Below are 23,248 nucleotides of genomic sequence, written 5' to 3'. Positions count from 1 at the left end.
TCACTGTCAAGACTGTTGTGTGATACAACTTGTACTACGGTGGAGTGGGACGCATTAACAAGGCTAAAGCTAAGCACAAGGTGGTGAGCTGGTACCTGTAGCTGCAGAGAGCTCAGCTGCTTCTGTAGTCCCTGGTTCTCTTTTTCTCGTTCCTGTTTAACAGAGGCCAGCTGTTCCTTCTCTTGGCTCAAATCCTGCAGCTTTTGCTCATAGTCTCCCTCCAGCTTTTTCAGTTCCACCTGCAACTCATGTCGCGCCGTCAACTCTGTATTCAGCTAAGACACACAAAAGTATCGGGTGAGTGAGAACAGTAGTCATTAGTTTTCTTTTATTATTATGTACTGTGTGTTGGAAATGGCCCTGAACAAAGTGAATTTGAGAGAGTCTGAAGTACATAGCTTCTTTTAGATCCTTCAGTAATTATCTTGCCAATAAGACACAAATAGCACAATCAGTCTGTACTACCTCCTCTAGCCCCACCAGAAATGATTTCTTCTGATCGTCTTGGTGAGTTTGCTGATGGGTTACTTCAGTCACACTTTACAGCACAGTAAAAGACATGGTAATAGGATGCAAAATGGCCTGGTAACTGGGATAATGAGGGATAATGCCGCCCTGTTTCCGTATTAATACAAAGAAAACACCAGGTTTTTGGGTTATTTATATCCTTCACACGGGTTGGGTTTTATCACACTAGCATGAACTCAAGTAGAATGATAGATGTCCTTCCATGAGCAACTGCCCAGTAATGATCGAAATTACATGGTTTTTTTTTTACCCAGCCAAGGATATACAACTACCATTCTACTACTGTGCCATATAATAAAGTGCTCCCATTATCATGTTTGTTAGTGAGTGTCAGCAAGATAAACAGCAAGTATTAGCAAATCAAAATGTCTGCAACCATGAATAGGAAATTGCATATTTAACCTTCTTCTCCAGTTCAGTGGCTTTGGCTTCGCTGGTTTCCACTTTAGTCTGGTCCACCATGTTATCTGCAAAGAGTGTGGAAAAATAATGTAATTTCAACAAGAAAAGTAATTAAACAACTTTATAACAACACTGAAATCCATTAGTTCTACTCTGTGTCTTTTACTAGTGTTATATTGTGATTTAGTCAGTATAAGGCTTCATATAAATGTAGAAGCACTTTCTCAAAGTCAATTAACAAGTTTGGGGGTCATTCATTATCAAAGGTTCTGCTTGAGAGAATCAACGGTAAAAGGGAAACTGACTGACCAGCGGGGCACTTTCACAGCGTAATTGGAGTGTCTACAAGTGGTTTACTATCCACCGGCTTTTCCAGCTCAAGCTGTAAAAAGCTAATTACCAACAAGATGAATGCCACAGTCACTTCATCAAAGGCAACCCAAGAGGGCAATCAAACTGATAGAACCCACCAACATGCCGCAAAATACCTTATGGGACTAAATAGCTCAACAAAATCAAAGTTAAATAATCAAGTTTTCTATATTTTTCTAAGATGATAATAACATTCAAATAGTCAGTCACAAACACTTTTCTAAACATTATGCATAATGAGATGTGTAATGGGGGTTATGTCTGTCATGGTGGTAGGCTAAATGGGACAAACTTTGAATAGAAAGCTCTGAGGGAAACGGAATGTGCCGGGAAAACTGTGCTGAATTTTGGAGTTCAAAGAAAAACACTAAATAATGCATGCAGGGCAGAATTGGGCTGCTTTCCACTGATAATAACTTGGGCAGCCATAAAGGAGGCCAACCAGCCTGTGTATGTCAGGACACTTTTAGAAATGGTGCAATTGGCGCCTCATGCAGTGCACAACGCAGCCCTGTCATAAACAAGGAGTCAACTCATGAGACATGTTCGGGCGGCCGCTCTGCTGTGCTTTACTGCTCTTTGGTCAGCAGGTGTTGTTTGCTGGCATTCACAACTGCCAATCAAGCTCTGAAAATAGAAACTCATATCCCATTCACATATTTTAGGCTCTGATTTTGACATTAAATACTACAAATTAACTACTAGCTAAAAATTAAACTACAAATTAAAACCTATTCTTTCTTGTGAGATCCTATTAACATTTTTAACACATGAAAAATAACATACAAGTTCAACAAAATCAATTGAAATTTCAAATATTTTAACAAAAGAACAAAATTACTTTATGGGGATACTTCAAGCATAAACATGTCCTTTGTTAGACCTGTAGCAGTTTGTTAGTTCCTCTTTGGCTCCCTCTTGTGGTGAAGTTACCCAAAGTGCTCTATAGAGTTTACCCATAGAACGCATTTTTAACACTTACTTTTTAAACTTAGCAATATTAATACTGTACAATTGTGTCCAGCAAAACAAACACTGGTCTAGAAGGTTTTGGTAAAGAGCAGACACAGTGAAATGCATATTTATCAAAGTTCTCACCTATTAAACTTTCAATATTGAGGTTTAGATGACGGCATTTGAAGTCAGGGTCTGCTCCATTCTTGTGAAGAACGATCTGCGCTATACACTCATCTATCAACTTGTAATACTGAGGCCTGAAAGAAAGAGAAGGAGACAGAAACATTTGAAAAATAAGGCACATTTTGGAGGCTAAAACAACATATTTGTGTATTCAGTTCACAATTACAATTAGGAGGTGCAATTTAGATAAACACAGCATTATTGATTGCCTAAACATCAGGAGAGGCAGAGAATGAGTCAGAGATGTGACTGGCACTGAGCATACAGGTGCACGTGTTGTCTCTGTCTTTTGTCTGTAACTGAAATTGGATGTGTGTTTGAGCATGACAGCTCTGGTTACTTGTCACAAAGATTGATTGCATGAGGCTGCCAGGGAGAAAGTGTGTGAATGTCCAGAGCCCTTGTCTGATCAGGCAACTTTTACAGACAGTCAATTTTGGAGGTGTCTTATTCCCTGACCCCTGCCACAGTCACAATACTTTATTTATTCTGTCTCGGTCTCACCCTCTCCTGATTTCTCTTAGTCACTCTGCCTTTGTCTAACACTTATTTCACTGCTTCACTACACATGAGTTTTTTTTCTGACAGAGTCGAATTTTATCGTGGAGCGAGAGAGACACCAAGTGACCAAACCAAGGTACTGTAGAACAGTAAAAATGCCATCAAGAAGCTAGAAAATATATTTTAATTCATATATAGTAAAAATAAATGTATTACAGACAAAATATACTTAATTTGGTCATGTTTTTATGCCAAAATGTGTATAAAATGTAAGAAAATACAATGAATTAATGTTTTTGTAAAAGCAATAGCTTTAAATTAGAAGGCAGTACATTTTGAGAAAACTTAACTATCTCAACTCAATGTTGGGCACTTTTCTGTTATAATAATTCCACCTTTGTATTGTCATTCAGCTATTCTCTTCTGCCTGTTTCTGTTTTTCTAGCAAAGCCTCAAGGGCTTTGAGACACAAGGAGCGAGGCATTAGCATATTTCTGCTGATAAGAGTTGATTGCACTCATTTCTATTAAAATGGAATTAGACTTCGCTGCATGTATTAATTTCACAGCTCCGAAACAGCACTCAAGGAAAAACAAACAGCAAATAGACAAAAGTGTGAATGCATATAGAGGTAAATTAACAGAGTAAACTAGAGGGGCAAACCAAACAAATCTCCTGAATACTAATTTGACTATACATCTGTTAAGACCCACCGTTTGGGATTCCAGCCATTTTTTAAAGGCTAATGTTCCACTAAAAATCCTTCCAAAAAGCTTTGCTGTGAGAAGGCCAGTCTCTTCAGAGGGCCAACACGTTCATTTTATGGAATATTACACAAAATGGGATCTAAAGTATCCATCTTTGTGGAGAATATTCTAAATTGCACCATAAACGGGATTTGTCCAAATGTTTGTGAGAAAGGGCATTTGAGTGTAAACATTACCAAAGACGCAAATAAGTAGATATAGTGTCGGATAAGCAGTAAACACATGAAAGTACATTTGGGAGATGAGTGCGCTTTACCTGGCCAAATAGTCATTGCGGATCAACAGAAGGTGCTGCATCACAGACAGGAAGTTGCCTTCAGCTTTGGAGTCCTTCACTGTGTTGACTAAGATCTCAAAAACCTCCCTCACATCATTAAGGACTAAAGTTAAAGAGAAAAATTAAGATAGGAATTGAAGGCAGTCATGTTATGTCTTTTTTTGTAATTTATATTCCAAACTCCATTAAAAAGATATTCCATCTCGATGCGAATGTCATCTAGACGTGCTCTGAGGTCCTCAGAGTCATCCTCAGCTTGTTCATCAAACACAGCAAGCTGTACCCTGAGCTCCTCATTTTCAATGGTCCGTATCTCCTACAATGTAAAGGGTCAAAATTAAAACAAAAAGATCATAATATCTAAAATAAAATGAGAAATTACTAAGGACATTTTATGGCCTATAATCATAAGGGAAATGTACAAACCATCAGCTGATGTCTGAGTCCGAGTCTTAGCAGTTCAGAGCGAATGTGGATCCTGAAGTCCAACTCTTCTCCTCGACTAATCAAAGCATTGATAAGTTGCATGCAGCCACCCTGTGCAAAATAAGTATAAGCATGTTTCATCGTACTATGACTGATAATAAAAACCAAGATGGAAGTAGTGTTTCCAAAACCGTGAAGTCAATATTACAAGCATCAAATATTTATGGAACAACCTATACTTTCAGTACTTATACAGAAACAAACTGTGTCAAAAGTAAGAGACATTACACATAGATGACAGCCAACACAGGTCCATCCTCAGCACTACACCGCATGACGTTCCTGTGCTTGTATCCAGCACATCAACCTCACAACACCAATGGAGGGGCTAATGACAATATGAGTATGTGTCAGGGACTGTAAGCTAATAACTGCCAAAGCAGGTTGTTGCTCATTTGTGCAAATAACAGCTTACGAGCATGGGTAAAAAATTATAAAGTTGACTGCTTTTAAATATTAAAGAGTATACTATGGATGTTAAAGAGAACTGGTCTTGTGGCCATATTTAAACATTCGCTTGGCTCACTAAGAATCAGACGTTAGAGGCACAGCGACTGAAGCCAATATCTTGTGTGCTCATCGTCTGCTGCATAAATGAGTGCTGTGATGTGTAATGAGAAAGACCAATGTAAATACCAATTTGTGAAACTACCTTAAGAGCAATATTGTGAATGTTCATTCCAGACAACAAAGGCTGAAACCGCTCAATGTTTCTTTTCTCTGCTTCTTCGGTTATGGCCTCCAGAACCCGCTCATGACTGAAAATGGCAAACACAACAAATGTTTTTACATCAAAAGTCTGTGCAACATCATGTTATATTTATTTCCTTACAGATTCTCGGGGTGTTCCAAAATAGAAATGGCAGAAAGCAACTTGACAGCATCCACCATCATGTGAGGCACTGTAGGGTTCATGGCTCTGACCAGCAGAGGTATGCCTTCACCGGACTCCAGCATGGACTTTAAACCATACTAAAAGACCAAAAACAGGCATAAAAAGATGAGCAACATCATAAAACCTAAACGATTAAAAATGGTAAATACTGCACTCTCAAAGGATACAATTCATGATAAATGGTGCTGAAGTAATATCCAACTTGAATTATTGGAAACAAATCAGCAAATGCTTATTGGAGCCATATGCAAATACTATCAATATGTAAAGTACTATATAAAGTTGACAAAAATGGTTCATGAAGGTTAAGGTTTACTTCATTGTCCCATTAAGTAACATTGTCCCCATCTACCCCTTCAATGCCACTGGGGCATTCTGTCAGGAGTAATGGGTACCACAGTGCAGCACCTGCGGACCCATCTCCAAATCTTGAGCTAGCCTTGGTGAGGACTACCTTAACTGGAAGATTTTACCCTTTGTGTTTGGGGTTGGTAGGATTTGGTTTGGGGAAAGGATAAGATTATAATAAAATGAAACTGATCAAAAGTAACAGTCACGATACAAAAATATAAAACAAAGGCCTGCATTCACAGCCTTGAAAGCAGGTTTAACATTCTGAAATGACCAAGTTTTAAACATAAGTGAGCTCACTTGTTGACTTTCTCATGTTTTGTTGAATTCAGTCATTGTTTATTCATTTAGGTAACCAAAATACGTTCCTTCAAATCACCTCAGTAATTCTGCAACGTTCTACGTGAATTAAAATAAATATTAGTAATGAACATTTCCAATCCTTTACCTTGTTATTCATGAAGGCCTTCAGACATCTTATTATCTCATGCTGACATTTTATCGCCATCCTCATTCTGAAAAGGGGCAAATGTAACACAATGACCACATACAACACAATCAAAAACACTTTACTTTTCTTGATTTGAGCAACTTACGGATACTCGTGTTTGTCTTCTTGGAGTCCTCGAAGACGAGTAAGTAACAATGTTAGACCCTGATCTCCAAAGGTTTGTACCCAACTGAAAGAGACAAAAGAATACAACATTTCTTATTACTTTATACAATGCCAAGCTAATGGCTCAATATGCCGCTGCAGAGATGGGCTAATGCTGTGTCCATGTGGTCCTCTGGAACTTGGGGTTCCAAGATGAGATGTAAATACCCTAAATATAATAATGTTTAGTCAAACAGCTCAAACATTTAAGATAAATTGAACAATCAGGTGAAGTTCATACAGCAGGTGACATCAGGTGTGGAAGTTTGTGGCTGCTCATTTGCACCTGAGTTCCCGAGTTTGTTTTCCGACTTGTGCAAGCTTTCATGTACATTTTTCAAATCAGAAAAACATTTTCCAGAGTTTCCAAGGACCAAATGAATGCAGCATAAACCATCATAAAAAGGATTAGATTTGAATTAAGGACAATGCATTTTTAAATTATGGCAACAACAAGTTTAAAAAAACTGAGGAGAGACTATTGTTTTACAAGGGCTATGTTCCAAATCAAAGAATTTTTGAAGCTCGCGTGTGAGAGCACAAAAGGTCAAATGAGAACTGATGGGCACACGCCAGTGTTTTGAAAGTAAAACATATAGTACACACCTGTCCATTAGCAGTTCTTTCTAAACTACAGGTCAATTAATCAGAATGCCATCCTCACCAACTGAAAATGTGAAAATTGCCGCAAAAGTTTTAAGAGTTTTCATAATGGTCAATGTGCACATGCACTTAATATCTGAGTTCTGTTTTTACAGTTTTTAATCATTGCTTTCTTGGACATAAACCATCTGCCTTTCATAGCAATTTCAAACAAGGTATGTGCCTCTACTGTGAATATGCTTACAGAAAGCACAAGTCCTCAAATACTGGACAGGGAAAATGCAAGTCAGGATTTTATCACATAGCATTAACTCTAGATTGAGGATGTAGACACATATTACACATATTATACATATTTAAACTATTAAGGATCAACATCTTATGAATCATGAGGTAACAACAGTTACATTCCATGTCATGTCCAGATTCAGTAGTTTGGCTCCAGTAGCAGAGCCCAGAATTGTGTGAGGAGGGCTTTAACACTGGGCCTGTTTCACACATGTCTTTTGTCTCACCTGACAGGGTTGTTATTGAGGGACACTCTGAGAGACTCCAGACAGCTCAGCAAAAGCTGAGGGTCGCGGTAGTCTTCCTGCAGCTCATGGATGTACATCACTGCAGATCTAGAGCTTTCCTTTTGATTTTGTCCCTGACAGACAAAAACAAATAAACAAATAGTTGCAGTATTTTTACAGGACAAAAAGTTCAGAAAATAGTGCCATATGTTTTATTACTTACAGCTTTGGATGTGTGCAGGTACTGTGAAACCATCTCACGTTTAATCACAATGTCCTTCTCTCTAAGAGGCTGCTGCTTCTCCTCATTTAGGTTCATATCCACCTATAGATGAGCAAAGTATGGGATGTTTGCACAGAAGAATTACAGTGAAATAGACATAGAACTGTTTTATGCTTGGAATTTTACATATGGTGAAAAGAATAGTAGCAGTAACTAGTTTGACCTGAATCAGAAGTTGTATGCAATTTGCCACAAGGTGGCACTATAAGTCAAAATAAATGACAAAAATTGTCTACACAGTACACCATGTTCAGTAGCCTTAATTGTGCACTGATATTGTCTTGTTGGTTTCCTGATCTCTTACCAGCATCTGTTCAAAGAGCTCCAGCACATACTCGTCTGAGTGGTCTTGCATCATGGGGCTCTGGGAGCTGAACTCATAGCTTGCTGCGGACGAGTGACGTTGGCTGGGCATTTGACCAGGCTTTTCCTTGTCCTTCTTCATCCTCATGCTGGTAAAGCGTTCCAACTATGTAACCCAATAAAAAACACACTTTACAATCACAGAAAGAACTCTTAAAAAGTACAGCAGAGGTAAAAGGAAACTTCTGTAATGAGACAAATGGTTTCTTAAGCAGCGATGTCGTCTTGGTTTGGATATACAATTTGTTTGGTCCTGTTGTAGCCTGGTTTAGTTCCGGTTTAGTCCCAGTTTGGTCCCGGTTTAGTCCCGGTTTAGTCCCTGGTTAATCACAATTTTGATGTATTGTTTGTACATGTGTGAATGCAGCTAGGCCACAATAATTACTGTATCTGTATTATGATAAGAGATGAGGTATAGCGTGTTGAATAAATGACTTCTATTACTCACTATGTTGATGCAAACTGTTTCATTCTATTAATTTATTGCAGGTCATATTTTTTAACAATGTTTCTCATTTAGAATAGTTTTAGCACAATCCTGCCTAGGGTTATCGCATCAGTGGCATCATTTAGTTTCTTTATTATCGTTTATCATCTATATTTTCATCAGCAATATTTCAAACTTCAAAAACGCACCCTTTACAAACTTTGTAAAGATCAGTGGTTGTCAGTGGTGCTGGTATAATGAATTCATTTAAACTTGTCTCAAGTTCTCAGGGACAGAGTCATTTGACACCACTGAACAGCGCATAAGTTTAGTCCTTGAGTGACAAGAAGCCATCAAGACTAGAGGAAAATCAGTTATGGGATACAAGGGATGTAAAAAGTCGGAGTGTTGTGATAGCAAACTATTTAAAACACTGTTGTTCAATTATTTTGAAATGATCCAAAAGTCCTTTATATAATGTCCATAACAATAAAGAGTGGAGTGACTGAAAGGCTTATTTGAACAAATAGTTGATTCCATAAGTGTAAAATAAGTGAATATGTGTGTGTAAGTCCAACACCCAAGACATAACACAATTCCACAAACTAGTTGAACAGCTTCATTAGGAATTCAGGGTTAGTGAGAAACACACAAGTAAAAGCATGCGTTGACACATATATTTAGATACAAAGAGTTGAAGATGTGCTTCAACTTTGTGTCTAAATATATGTGAGGTTAAACATATCAACAATCTGGAAGAACCATACCTCATCAGGAATCAGCCGTTTGAGAGTCTGTGAAAGGATGGACCCAGGAGAAAAGGGCAAGAAGAAGAGGAGAGAGGAAGAGACAAAGAATCAATTAGGAATTCTACATTTTCAAGATTAATTTGAGGTCTTAATTGAAATTACTTCACTCACGTCATTCTTATAAATTAATTTTGTGCAAATGTAGGGGTTTCTATTAGATTGAATAGTTGGAGATTAGTTGCAACACTCAAGATTTTAAAAAGGGCATTACTATCCCTCAACCAGAAGATGGCAGCATACACCAAGCAATACCCCAAAAGCCTTCAGCAGCGTTTGTAAACAGGACAGAAACAAGCACAAAAAAACAGTACAAAAACCAATACACCCAAGAAGAAGAAAATGGAAAACTACTCCAAACCTAAATGTTTTTTTTTGTTTGTTTTCTTAAATAATAAAGAAAGCTACATCTCACTACATCTAGATCACACATCAGTCTCCGAACTCACAGAAGCAAACACGCATGAGACACTTCGGGTTTGTCTGTGAAATGACAAAAGTGGCTTTGAGGGACAGATTAAGTATTAAGTGTTACCATTCAAGGCGGTAAAACCCTTTAAATTGGTTCAGACAATGTGCATATACACTGCCTGGTCCAAAAAAAGTCACTACCTGGATTTAACTAAGCAAATAGGTACGAACCTCCTCCAGTTGGTCAGGTCTAGGTTCAGCAACAGTCTGTGCTCAAAGAATGAGGTCAGCTGACTACCTGAATATACTGAATGAGCAGATTATTCCATCAATGGATTTTTTCTTTCCTGATGGCACGGGCATATTCCAAGATGACAATGCCAGGATTAATCGGGCTGAAATTGTGAAAGAGTGGTTCAAGAGCGTGAGACATCTTCACACTTCACACTTCCATTTTCACACATGGATTGGCCAAGACAGAGTCCAGACCTTAACCCCATTGAGAATCTTTGGGATGTGCTGGAGAAGGCTTTGTGCAGCGGTTAGACTCTACCATCACAATCAATGCAAGATCTTGGTAAAAAATTAATGCAACACTGGATGGAAATAAATCTTGTGGCACTGCAGAAGCGAAATTGAAACAATGCCACAGCGAATGTGTGCTGTAATCAAAGTTAAAGTGTGTGACCTTTGTTTTTGGCCAAGCAGTGTAAAAAAAAAAAAAAAAAAAACAACATCCTACACAACTTTAAGCCAACTGTGTTTAGAGAAAGTGAAAGTAGAGGGCTCCCCAACACTCATCAATATACAGTGCAGTGTACAGTCCAGTGAACAGTAGGCCTGGATTGATAATTACTATATTGAGTTATCATTCAATATTTTTTGGGAAATAAAAAGGTTGATGTAATAACTTCTACGACTCATAATATAGATACAAACTACTAAAGTATTTCATTCTGGTGTTTAAATCACATTTTATTATATATTTAGATTTTCTTGTGGTATAAATCTGCTTTTGTATTCATTTCAATATTATCGTTTGTTGTCTATATTTACTTCAGTGTGTAGCACTTCAAAATTTGTCATGACAAGCTTAGTGAACGGTCCAGTGAAGAAGAGTCCAGTGAAGAAGAGTCCAGTGAAGAAGAGTCCAGTGAAGAAGAGTCCAGTGAAGAAGAGTTCAGTGAAGAAGAGTTCAGTGAAGAAGAGTCCAGTGAAGAAGAGTCCAGTGAAGAAGAGTCCAGACCAGTGTTTCTCCAGCAGTGCCCTGCATCTGCAGAGCAGTCCTCAGTAACTTATAACAAGAAGTATTTTCATTTGTGAAGCAACACAGAACACAGTATGTGCACCTGAAATGGCATCAAATCGATCTATGTCTACCATGTTTGCTCATAGAATTCTCATCTACTTAGTTGTAATTAATAATTAATAAACAATATTGTGTAACCAACAGTTGACTGAATACACACAGACTTTGACATTTCAACACAAAGCCTCCCATCTCTCTAAACCAGGGCTTCCAAACTATGGACTGAGGCTCTCAGAACAGTGATCATATGCTGTACTGCAGATTTAAGTAACTGTACCACTATAATCTCACAACATCACTAAACAAAATTAAAGATCAAAACTAACTTAAGTTGAATGTCTCACTGTATTGATCACCTGCTGTGCAGATCTGAACGGTTCAAAATCAGTTTCTCAAAAACAAAATAAATCTTTGCATTATACATACTTGTGGGTCATCAAGTAGGCAATATGCAAACTGTTCCACCGTGGTGTTCTCTACTAAACAGGTAGTTGATTGAATATGCATTTTTATACAAGTGCACTACCCTGATTGCATTAAAAAAAAAAAAATTATAATAACTAGACACATATCTCTGATTTATTCAATGTAAACTGGAATGAGTAAAATTGCTGTGCAGCAGACGCCCGTCTGACGTGACGGAGTTGGTCTAAATGAGGCATGAGTCGCTCTAAAAATCACAAGTGCAGATGAAAAACACACTGTTGCCATGGTAACTTCTGTGTACTAATGCAACTGAGGCCAGCCCTAGCAAATGACACACAGGAGGCTGCTTTTTAAAGTGCTATTTATAATAAGCAGTAATTCAGGAAATGACATCAGCTCTTACTGTGTACAGTTTAAGTCTGTTAGTTTAGCGCTCTTTGCACGGGTCTGACGTGGATGAAAAGACTTACAAAAACTTTATTGATCCACAAAGGAAATTACTTAGACACAGTAGTTCACACATTGAAATACAATTTCAAATAGCAAAACATAAATAGATGTAACGCAATTCAAATTACAAAATGGTTAAAGTTAAACAGAAAAAACCTTTTTTTTTTTTTTTTTTTTTTAAATGGCTTCCAGACTATGCTTGACTATGCACTTTGTCACAGATTTGTAGATGTCCTCAGACAGTGTGAGACATTGTGACGCATGTCTGTCCAAGTAGGACATGTTTTCTGCATGAATGCTCAGTTATGTCCTATGCTTTTGTTTCACACAATCAGGCTCCAACCAATCATCACCCTAAACAACCACAGCATGTATTACCAAAAAAGTCCCCATTTATGGTCTGTTGATACAGAATCATGAGTTGATACCCACTGTAGGGCCATAGGGCTGAATGATTTTAGAAAAATATCCCATTTTGATTTTTCTGACAAGCATTTGTGATTGCGATTAGATTTGCAATTTATGTTTTAACAGAGGATTCTATTTCTTTTCTGAAAGGCCCTAACCCTAACCCTAACCCTTGCTGTATCAAGGGTTAGGGTTGTGATAGAAATGTGTAAAAGGTATTAAGGACATTTAGCCGTTTGCAATGGGAAACATATAATTACTTAATATGTTATCTGTTTTTAAGAAAGCACATAGCAAGCACATGGCATATATAGTATGTTTGTTTACAGCGTTTACATCCTAATGTGATGTCCAGGCCTTGTCTAAAAGGTAGGGCTGTGCAGCTAATCACATCTGAGAGATTCTGTCATTTCTAATCTCCAGTGATATGCTGGGGTCTTTCTGAATGTATTACTTACTATTTTTGTGTTAAACGTGTACTTTGTAATGTTTCTGGTGGTGGTTGCTTCAATGGAAATGTTTCTGCCAACTTAAGTGGACTAGCCTCTCCATAGATATAACCCATAACTTGGCCTGGTGGCATCATCTGCTTATCTCCATTGAGACAAGATCACTACTGCTACTACACATACTGTGGAACATTCTAGGCAAAGCTTTAACATCTCCATGGAGACAAGCAGGTGTTGCACCCTTCTTCAGAAAAGTCACATACTAGTGCACTTTTAAATGCCAATGATTAAATCTCTATTGTTTTATATTTTTAGCATGTTCAGAAAATTTATACTGAAAGCCATTTTGGTTTAAGTAAGAAAATGGAACTGGAGATGGATCAATGAGGAAAAAATATATGCATAATTTTTTTGTCATATTGCCCAGCTGCCAACTGAAATTTTGTCCCAGTTTGGTCTAAAATTAAAAATTTCAAATATTCAAAAGCCTTTTCATCCCAGTAGGTGAATGAGCTTAAACAGTGAAAAGCTGTAGTCTTGTAAACACAACACAACCTGCTGATATGCACGGCTGAGTGACTGCTTCTAATGATGCCTCTGAGCTTCCTAATCAAGCGGCTCAGACCATGTTGTTCCTGGTGACCAAAACAAGCGCTTCATTACTCACACAACCTGCTTTATCACAGCCCAAAGGATACACTTAAAGTACATTTGTCAACATCACTAAGCTACGTTCTGTTCCTTCTCATCTCATAATCTTTTATAGATATTAGGGTTGTTAAAAGTGTCAAAACTCAGGCAGAGCTAATATAAGAATCAAAACGAGATATTCATTTGAGCAGGCACCGATACTAAAAAAGTCGCATTCACAGGACAGAAGTGAACTTTTCCTGAAGAGCTTTGGAGTGATCTTGAGCTGTATCAGAACAAGTATAAGACACACAGACTAGTATACGCCCATGGACCAGTATGGAACCTACCTGGATGACTAAGGCATTGAAGAGAAATAAAGCCACATGATAATATGAAAGAAAGCTCTACAATGTAATGTTGAAAATGTGTTTATTTTTTTTAAATTATCATCGTGGTATCAGAATCAGTTTTGAGTATATTCCTTAGTATCAAAATTGAGTTTGAAATTTAAGTTTTGTGACAAAACTAATAGACATAATTGATATTCTGGTTTTGTATATCTCCAAAACATATATCGGAATATTATACATGTTTGGATGCATCTCCCACCTCTGCTCACTGTGAAGTTAACATTTCTAAATGTTGGTTTGCACATACTTGTAGAGGCTATAAACTGGGCCTGGGTCCATTTACAGGCATATAAATACTTCCACTCGGAGCAGGAAAAGTGACAGAGGCTCCTTGCTGTTTACACACACCACAGCGGTCAGATTAGCTCTAATCTGTCAACAGGAGAGAGTCAGGACAGAAGTGACAATGTAATCCCACCTAAGTCCCCCATATTTAACATGCACTGCCCACACAGACAGTTAGCATTCATATGCAAGAGGGAGCTACACCTGACAGCAGACACTCATCTCCCAAATACAATTAGAGCGTACACAAACAAGTCTATCTCTATACAAGTCTGTGTCAATACTCATCATAGAACCACTTACAGGTGATAGCTAGTATATTATTTGAAATATGTGAAAAATATGTTATAGTTACACACAAACATAGCACATAATTAGGCCTGTCATAGTAAAACATTTTGAAGCATGATATATTGTTATACAAGTATACTGTGAGAAACAATAAAATTGAAACAATTTTAAGCCACAGATACACTTAAAATACAGCAAGAGAATCCCAACAACATTTTTAAATATACAGTGTTTTTAAATGTCTGAGCTGCAACAAATAAATGGCCACAAGCAACAATTAGTCATAGAAGTGACTTATTCAACCCTCTACAGCTCAGATCTTAGCACATTGCAAAATTGGCAAATTTTTTGTTATTTTGGTTGTAAAGTAAAAGTCCCCTCAATAAAGCCCCAAAATATATTGTTCCAGCTTTCATATATTTAAAAATATAACTAGTTACACACATTCCCTTGTTAGTATAATTCTCTTGTTAGTATAATTCCATTTAGAAGAGGCGCTGCAGTGCATTTGTTGGTCATTCTATTGGACATTCAGTCTCACACCAAAAAAAAAAGAGATTTGGGTAAACCCGTCAAATTGTGATTTTCTTTTGAATGCAGCTTTATGCTCAAACAAAGAGACTTTTTCCCACCCACACCTCCTTATACTGGTCTCAGCAATGCTCTGAGTGACTGCAATAAAATGTGAACTTTCAGAAGAAGCAGTTAAGTTTAGTGACCTCCTCAAGGCAACTGAAAAATACCAAGTTTGCATGCATTGTAATCAAATCAAAACTGTGATCTGACTCCAAGAAAAACATGACAGACATGCAGAACAGAGATTTTTCATAACTTTGAGTAGGGGTGCACGATACAAAATTTCTCACTTTCACCTACCCCCAATACACTCCCACTGCTTAAGTTTTTTTCTTTAATCTGCTGGAATGGATTTGTTTATATTATCAAGTAAATTAAGATTAATATGGCAATTTAAATTGCACAAAATGTAAAGTTATAATCTATGCGCACCATAGATTATAACTAAATACCAGTGTTCACATACTTGAACTCTCACCACACATGAACGTGATCAAAATATCAAAATAACTAAATCACAATTTTGTCAATTTGGCTCCATTCCTGAACATTTAATTAAAATGTGGCCAGATTTGTGACGAGAACAACAAAAAACATAACTAACGAGAGTGTAAGACCTCGACAAAGGTTACAAGGACAGTTAATTGTGAGGACAAACAAGAACTGCATGAAGACTTAAATGGCCCATGTTAGCCCAAGTAGTTAAACAACACTCAAACAAATAGAAAGTACAGGCCTTTACGTAGACTTTATATGATTCTAATAATATACACAAGGTGACATTTAGAGAATCCTCTGGTGCTTTCTGCTACAATGGATGGAAAAGAGCGGAGCAGAGCGATAAGGCAAAGCTGCTATAAGGAAGCAGCCTGTTCACTATTTTTGCACAACTTCCTGTAACTGTGGTGTGAAATCATCGCTTGCAGAACTAGTACCACCTATACATTTGCTTTATTAAAATGTCACAAAAAGCAAAAAGGGACAACTATAAAGAAGCAACAACAAAACTGTTCCAAAAACTCCAATGAGGTTCAACTCCCATTTCTAGACTTCAAAAACTGGTCAATGGTCACTGAAGATTTAATGGAAAGGAGGAGAAAAAGTCAATAATACAGTTTTCATAGCTTAGGTTAAAACAACACTTTGGGACAGTGGGAAAATCTTTATATTATCTCAACATTACAAGACACATTTGTAGACTTAATGTGCTTGAATGTGCAAAGTGTGAGCCCTAATTCTTGTAATTTTTGTCTTCATTGCAAAATAGTTTCATTTGAAAGTTTTAATTTAAGCAGGTTTTGCAATTAAAATAATCTCATGTGTCTTTCTTCACATAGGCATTCCTGTTGTTCCTGAGAACAGAAAAGAAAGAAAATGAAGGATTCACCTGTTTGTTCAAGGTGTCAATCATTACATCATAATCATATCATCATTTTTTGTTTCACAATAATTGCAACACTAAAATGCAATATGTTAAACCAAATCTAACGTGTCTTTCTTCACATAGGCATTCCTGGTCACAACAATGCACTTAAAATCACTACAGACTTGTTAATGTCAGTACTCATTGTGTACTACAGACAGGAGGGAGAACAGTGAATTATGTGATTACTGTTTGGTTTGCGTGACAGTAATCCTCAGCAGTCCAGCCCTTCTGCGGTGTGCATCATTTGGATTAGTTACAAACTAGAGTGCGACTTCCTGAAGCGTGCACAATGCTGACGCCTTGGTTTGGGCGAGTTGAGCACATGGTAACGACCAAGTTAACCGCTGCTTCATCACAGTCTCAAAACAATAATTACCAAAATGTTCACCTAATACAAGACAAGGAAACTCTCAAAAGAAGCTAACCACAAAGCAGCTATGTTGATACACTGCCAGTGAAAAGTTTCGACACACCCTCTCACCCTTTTTTTCCCCCTTTATTTTTACTCATCACCTAAATAGATGGAATTATGGATTATGTAAAAAACTGAAATAACTAACTTAATATATTCCGACAAATTAAGAGGTGGCTACCCTGATTTGAATATTTTTCGTAGAGTTATGTACCTTTATTTCTTTGCTACATAATTCACACATCTCTCTTCATATATTTGATATCTGCTATGTGTGTATAAAATGTCAAAAGTAGTACAAAAATTAAGAAAAAAAAAAAAAAAAAACACTGACTGAGATGGTGTGTCCAAACTTTTGACTGATAGTGTCTGTCACTGTAACTGTAATTTTGAAGTGTGACATATTGCAAAAGAAAAATTGAAACTGCTTCATACCAATGACACAATCACCTTAAAGCAGGATGGTCACAGTGAATCATGTCAAATGGAGCCTGAGCATCACTTTTTATGTCTTTTAGGGACAATAAAGTGTTAAAATCAGCCAATGTGTTTTTTCATGGCCGATACAGAGAAAACTATGGCCGATAAGCTCTGCCGATATTTTTTTTTTTTTTTTTTTGACCGATATTTTGGGCTAATTTAGGTCATTTTCTCCAAGTTTTCAAATTTGAATTTAGTACAAACTAATCCATGACTAGGGATGTCAAGATTATTAGGTTAATCGATAATCGTGATTATTCAGGTTACAATATAATCATCAGAGCTAAAAAAATAATAATCGTAACAATTTTAAAAGCAAAATTAAGTCATTTCTGTTCAATCCACTACAAAAAAGTGCAATTAATGTAGCGTGCCTTTTAATGTAGTTGTTTATGTCACCTCAAATTTACTTCATCGTCATTTAGAAAGTTTAATTGCATAAAGTTGGCCATATTCTGTAATGTGTCAGATAACGGAAATGAAAGAAAATGAAGAATTCCACTATTGTTTGTTCGAGTCAATAATCGTGAATAATCATTACATTGTGTTATTTTTCCTCACAATAATGGCAACACTAAAATGCAATATCGTGACATCCCCATCCACAACCTTGTTTTTCTATAGACTGCCCTCTTATCCAGTTTGGTCACATTTTTGCAGTACACTCTGGACTGAAGTGGTCAAATAAAAGCTTTGTGGATACTCTTCATACATATTTATGCAGCTGGTTGGGCCAAACAAAATATCGGCCTCTGCTGGAGATTTAAGGGCGATGTGCTATAAAGATGAGCTAAGTCCGACCTAAATGAAACATGGGCAGTCAGGTCGCACCTTCACTCAGCTGGCACTTTGAGATAATCTTAGTTATTTATTTTTTATCTTTATTTATACAGGGAGAGCCCAATGAGAGTGCTCAGAATCTTTTTCATGAGCGTCCTGTTAAAACACAGAACTACAAACAAAAACAAACACGTTGCATAGTGTATAGGTCTGTTTAAAACATTAAAATGCAGGCGTGTTTACAAATCTTTATCACCAGATTTTTAAACTGCATTAGTGGTACCAATGTATCCAGTTTTGAATGTCCTTGAAATGTATTCCATTTTTGAGAAGCAAAATAACCGCGAGTTTCTTTTTTCCAATTTCAGTTCTAGTGCTACCAGTTTTTAGACAGAGACAATCATGAGATCTTGTATTAAAAGTTCCCGTATCAAAAGTTCAACAAACAAGTGAGTTATTCAGGCAGTCCATCAAGTAGTCCCTTATCAATAAATTGTATACAGTGTTGTTCTCGTTCTCTTTGCCAAAAAGAGATGCCAACATTCACACTGGGTTTATTTGTATTTGATCTCTATGCATAATTTTCCATCTGTGCTGATTTTATTTTATATTGCACCTTTCAAAGATGAACTCAAAGACTCACAGTCGATATCAAAGCCTAAACAAAGCAACAATTGAAAAGCAAACAAATAATTGAAGTTAAAATCTTGATGAAACTGGCCCCGAGCTCCATAATGTCTAATGAGAAGACAGCACAGTCTCACAGGCCAGTCCTCAGTGTGGTCTTCATGAGGGTCCTATCAGAGCCTACATTCTCACAGGCCAGTCCTGAGTGTGGTCTTCATGAGAGTGCTATCACTTTTTGTCCAGTTGACAGAATTTTTTTTTTTTTTTTTCATTTTGCTATGGCTCATATCTGGACGACTGAGGAATTACACAGACCAAAGTCACACTGGCGCATTCCTCCTCACAGCTTTATTCCACTGAGCAGCTCTCACAGCTCCAGGCTTCTAAACAACACCAACCTCATCTGGACTATCTCCTCCTGTGAAGCACCAAGGGGCCTCAAAACATCCCTCGAATCCACTTAAAACAACCACAAATCTGTCACGCTCTAACTCACTGCAATATAAAGATATGAGATGTATGCACCTAAATCATATGAACTCCTACATTTCAAATAAACTAAATAACTGGCAAATGATGCACACACAGCAGAGGCATATTGTTCAGTTCTTTGATTTGGCAATGATTTGGCAAAAAAGTATTTATCTACAAGCCAATGTTTTGTTTTGTTTATCTGGAGATGCCAAGAAAAGTGAGAGATGCTGCTGTGGGAGCTAATGAGTAAATAAATAAACAAAAGTGCACATGGCAGAGACACAGGGGAGCGCAGAGATTCAAAGTAACAGAAAAAATAAAGATCAATGAACTTCTTCATGGTCTAATCTCCATTTTACACTGTTTGAAATGCACAACAGCCGTGTACTAAACATTCAAACTCAATTTCAACACTAAGGAAGATAGTCAATAATAATGATACCATAGAACTCTAGCAGTAATAGTATTAACATGTCTTATTGATATGGGTCAAGATTGTTCTAAACTATTCAGGAAAGGTCCAACTTTGCTCTGTTTATGTATGTATGTGTGTGATTGAGATATATCGATAGATATCAATAGATAGATAGAGATATATTTTGATAGTATCTGAACCATTTTGACAACCCTATAATAGGTCTACTTGTTCCTCTAACATGCAAAGTATCTTGTATAGGAATAGCTGTCCTAATGTCCTCCTCACTGGGGATGAATTGAAGGACTTTAGTCTAGTCTTCTCTTCTTACTGCAGGGATCATAGTGTCCACACACAGTGAGCCAAAGTCCTGTACAAACACTCCATTAACCACTCCAGTTTCACTCTGGCACAGGCATGTCTTACTCTCACTGTCTGATACTCTGTCCTCTGAGACAGAATCACCAAAACTGCCTCTTTATGTGTCCCAAAGTGTCAAACATACTTCCTGTATATGAAAGTATACAGTAAGCTTCACTATGTACAAGCGTGACAACACAAGAGTTTAAACGCAGCCACTTCAATGACTGAGTGAGAAAGGCTCAGGTGGTTCCCCCAGGAAGTGAGTGCACTGCTGCGCTGACAAACACTGAGCACCTTAGTGTCACAGTCTAGTCTTCTAACAAAACCGTCTAGTGCTAGAACACTCTCTCTCCTCATGCCGATGGTAACTGACAAACTCCATTTTAAATACCTCCCAACTCATTATGACACAGGTCTGCAGGCCGCCTGGGGCCATAACCTACTTTTGAAAACGAATGTTTCACCTGCTTCATCGGCTGCCACCTGAGCACGCAGAATACACACTTCTCACATACAGGATGCATCAAGGTGACAGCAAGAAAAGATATGGATCCAAATATAAAGATCTTAACTCACAATGCAATGTGTCCATAAAGACACAATTGATTAACAATGTTATGCCCCTAGTACGTAAAGCTGCAAGATTAAACTAAATAAAATCAAAGTTGTAATTTACAAATTGAAGCAGCATTTATTTAGCCAACATATTGTTTAAAATCATTCAGCACTAGTACCAAAACTCAAAATCTCATGCTAGTAACATGTACTGTTATTGCACATGGCAATGTCACTCATCTTCTTTCTGCATCCTTGCCAAAATCAATTCTGAGAGGCTCAGATGTGTCTATGAGTGAGTTCACCTATACAAACATCTTATGTTTTTCTGACTGTTTCTTGCCCAGTGTCTCCTCACCTTGCTGAAGCGTGCTGTATGCAGAATCCACAGGGAGTTCCCCAGTTGTGATACTGCAATTTGGGAAATTTGACTCATGAACCCCAGTTCAAGATTCACAAATGTCCATGCATTTGTTAAATCTAGTCAAAGTCATAGTAGGCCAGTTATTCACTTTTCCCTACATATATGTAGAAGTACCGTGTGTCACTTTCTAAACCATCTGAAATGAAATCCCACTTGATAATCTGCAGTGATAAACAGACCTAGTATACTAGGTTAAACAAATGTTTTATTTACAACACATCAGAAAGAGTATATTATCATATTCATGCTGGAATCAATGATAGGCCTAATGATGCCATCTGCATGAACCAAAGTTGTAAAAAGGACTTGGCTTACAACGGAAAGGTATTTGTACAATGCTGCTTCAAATACCAGGCTAATTGGACACCGTGTCGCAGGTTTAGGTACAAGAGAGTTAATGACAGGACATAATAAGAGGCCAGTGCACTGTTATACAGAAGAAAATCACTTTTAACCTCTGGCTGAACTCTGTTTAAAGCTCTCCACTGGTTTGTGTTGTAATACTGTCAACATTCAGCAGAGAAAGTGGGCAAATGGAGGAGATCCAGAAGGCATTTTAGACACTTTATTTGATATATTCATACACATACATTTACTTAGGGTCAACCTTCTCATTTCTTGTGTATGCAAGTGGGGGATTGGTTTAGAGACCAGCCCAGGTGTTCCCTATGGTTACCATTACTCTGTATGTAATATCAGTTTTCACCTGTTGCTAGACATAGCTGAGGGGTTAAATTACGCAATGCATGACTGATCCACTACTACTGCTCTCCTCCCTTTTGTGACAGCATGCTGAATCACACATGCTCACACAGCTGGGTAGGGACCACAGGTGATATTATCTAAATGAGGCAATTCTAAATAACATACGGGTCCACGCCTTTGGCCAAAGAAATGACTGAACAAGACAAGTTGTTACCAAGGACTGGGCAGTACGTCGCGTGAAAGCAGCAATTATCTAAAGTACACAGAACAAAAAAAGTTGAATGGTCACTTCCTCATTTGCTGGTAAAGGGTGATAGGACGCCTAAAACAAGATTGGTGTTGGTATATGGAGCCGAGAGCCAGAGGCACAGCCTGAAGGGCAGTGTAATACAAGCATGAAAATGAACTGGGCATCACCTGAAGCCGGGGAAGGAATGTCGCTCAGCTGAGGAGTCCATTCACTTCACCGTGCCATATAAAGACACGTATTTAAATGAGGATACTCACAAACTTCTTTTTCCCGTCTCCATCCTCATAGCTCTTCTTTGATTTCTTGTCTTTCTTCGGGACAGCAGCCGAAGCAGAGTTCCCCGTGTATGGATCCATACTTTGACTTAATCCGTTTGCGTGAACTGTGTGATAAAATCGACCGCTGTGGCAAAACACTCCCTATGCCCTAACATCACACACATTAACTGTACAGACCGGGTGAATCCGTATTTTCATTTGGCAATAACAAACTCCCCTGGGCCTAAACTTGATGCTAACTAGCGCAGTGTTGCTAATGATTTGGGAAACAGCCAACTTGAGGTAACCCCTCGCTAAACGTCCAGACTCTGCCAAAAGGAGGGAAATTCAAAGCCCTGACCTATGTCTGAGAATATGCACACACTGAGAGACTGGAGCGGATTGGAAAAGTAACAGATCTACTCCTAAGAAAAGTAGAGAAGATAAACCAGTCTAATACCCTAAGAGTTTTAATTCAAGTGTTCAGGGAGTGCGTTACTTGTAGCGCTAATGTTAGCTGTGGCTAGGCTAGCTCTGCTGCTACAGAAGGTAAACTCCGTGAGGGAAAAAAAAAAGTTTTGCTCTTCTCTTGCCCCAGAGTTGCTCAAGTGTCTCCAGAGTAGGTCCGCGTTTGTGTTAGAAGTGACACTGATCGGTAGGTTCCTCCAAATCAGTTTCCATGGCCTGTACAGGTTGAAATAACTTTTTAACCCGAATAACAGAAGGTAATCGTCTCCGCAGCGGGACGGTCTTCCTGTTCTTCTGTCAGAGCTGAGCCTGGAGGGGCGGGGCTAAGGCGCACAGCTCTACACCTGAGGAGGAGGATTTCACTGGGGCTCTATTTACTGGTTTTATCTTCTTTTGCCCCAGATAAAGCACATAAAGTTTGTCATAGGCTTGTTAGCTGTTTAGGTCAATGTAATATCCTATAACAGGCTGCCTAATAAAGCAGCAATAGGAAGTAGAGCAAGACCCCATAAGATAAAAAATGCATAGCCTATGATTTAAGATAATTTTATGTCTTTTCCCTTTCAGCTTTTGAACTGTCAGTCAGGCATCCC

At 37.9% G+C, this 23,248-nt stretch overlaps 1 protein-coding gene across 1 annotated transcript in view; it reads right to left on the bottom strand.

The window, feature by feature from the left end:
- Positions 1–22,944, bottom strand: part of LOC117377228 (protein diaphanous homolog 1) — a 28,497-nt gene extending 5,553 nt beyond the window's left edge. Inside the window, exons 1-15 of the mRNA XM_055225041.1 lie at positions 22,188–22,944; positions 9,333–9,359; positions 8,080–8,244; positions 7,716–7,817; positions 7,493–7,626; positions 6,316–6,399; positions 6,168–6,234; positions 5,306–5,445; positions 5,126–5,231; positions 4,414–4,524; positions 4,186–4,303; positions 3,967–4,084; positions 2,401–2,516; positions 931–995; positions 96–275 (exon numbers count right to left, since the gene is read on the bottom strand). Coding sequence (XP_055081016.1) covers positions 96–275; positions 931–995; positions 2,401–2,516; positions 3,967–4,084; positions 4,186–4,303; positions 4,414–4,524; positions 5,126–5,231; positions 5,306–5,445; positions 6,168–6,234; positions 6,316–6,399; positions 7,493–7,626; positions 7,716–7,817; positions 8,080–8,244; positions 9,333–9,359; positions 22,188–22,286 — 1,632 coding nt within the window. The 5' untranslated portion in view covers positions 22,287–22,944. The remainder of the gene's footprint in view (positions 1–95; positions 276–930; positions 996–2,400; positions 2,517–3,966; positions 4,085–4,185; positions 4,304–4,413; positions 4,525–5,125; positions 5,232–5,305; positions 5,446–6,167; positions 6,235–6,315; positions 6,400–7,492; positions 7,627–7,715; positions 7,818–8,079; positions 8,245–9,332; positions 9,360–22,187) is intronic.
- Between the last annotated feature and the right edge of the window lie 304 nt (positions 22,945–23,248).

The sequence above is a fragment of the Periophthalmus magnuspinnatus genome, chromosome 10 (assembly GCF_009829125.3).
Source record: "Periophthalmus magnuspinnatus isolate fPerMag1 chromosome 10, fPerMag1.2.pri, whole genome shotgun sequence".
NCBI classification, from domain to species: domain Eukaryota; kingdom Metazoa; phylum Chordata; class Actinopteri; order Gobiiformes; family Gobiidae; genus Periophthalmus; species Periophthalmus magnuspinnatus.
Note: the sequence above shows the minus strand (reverse complement) of the source record. Positions and strands in the feature narration are given on the sequence as shown.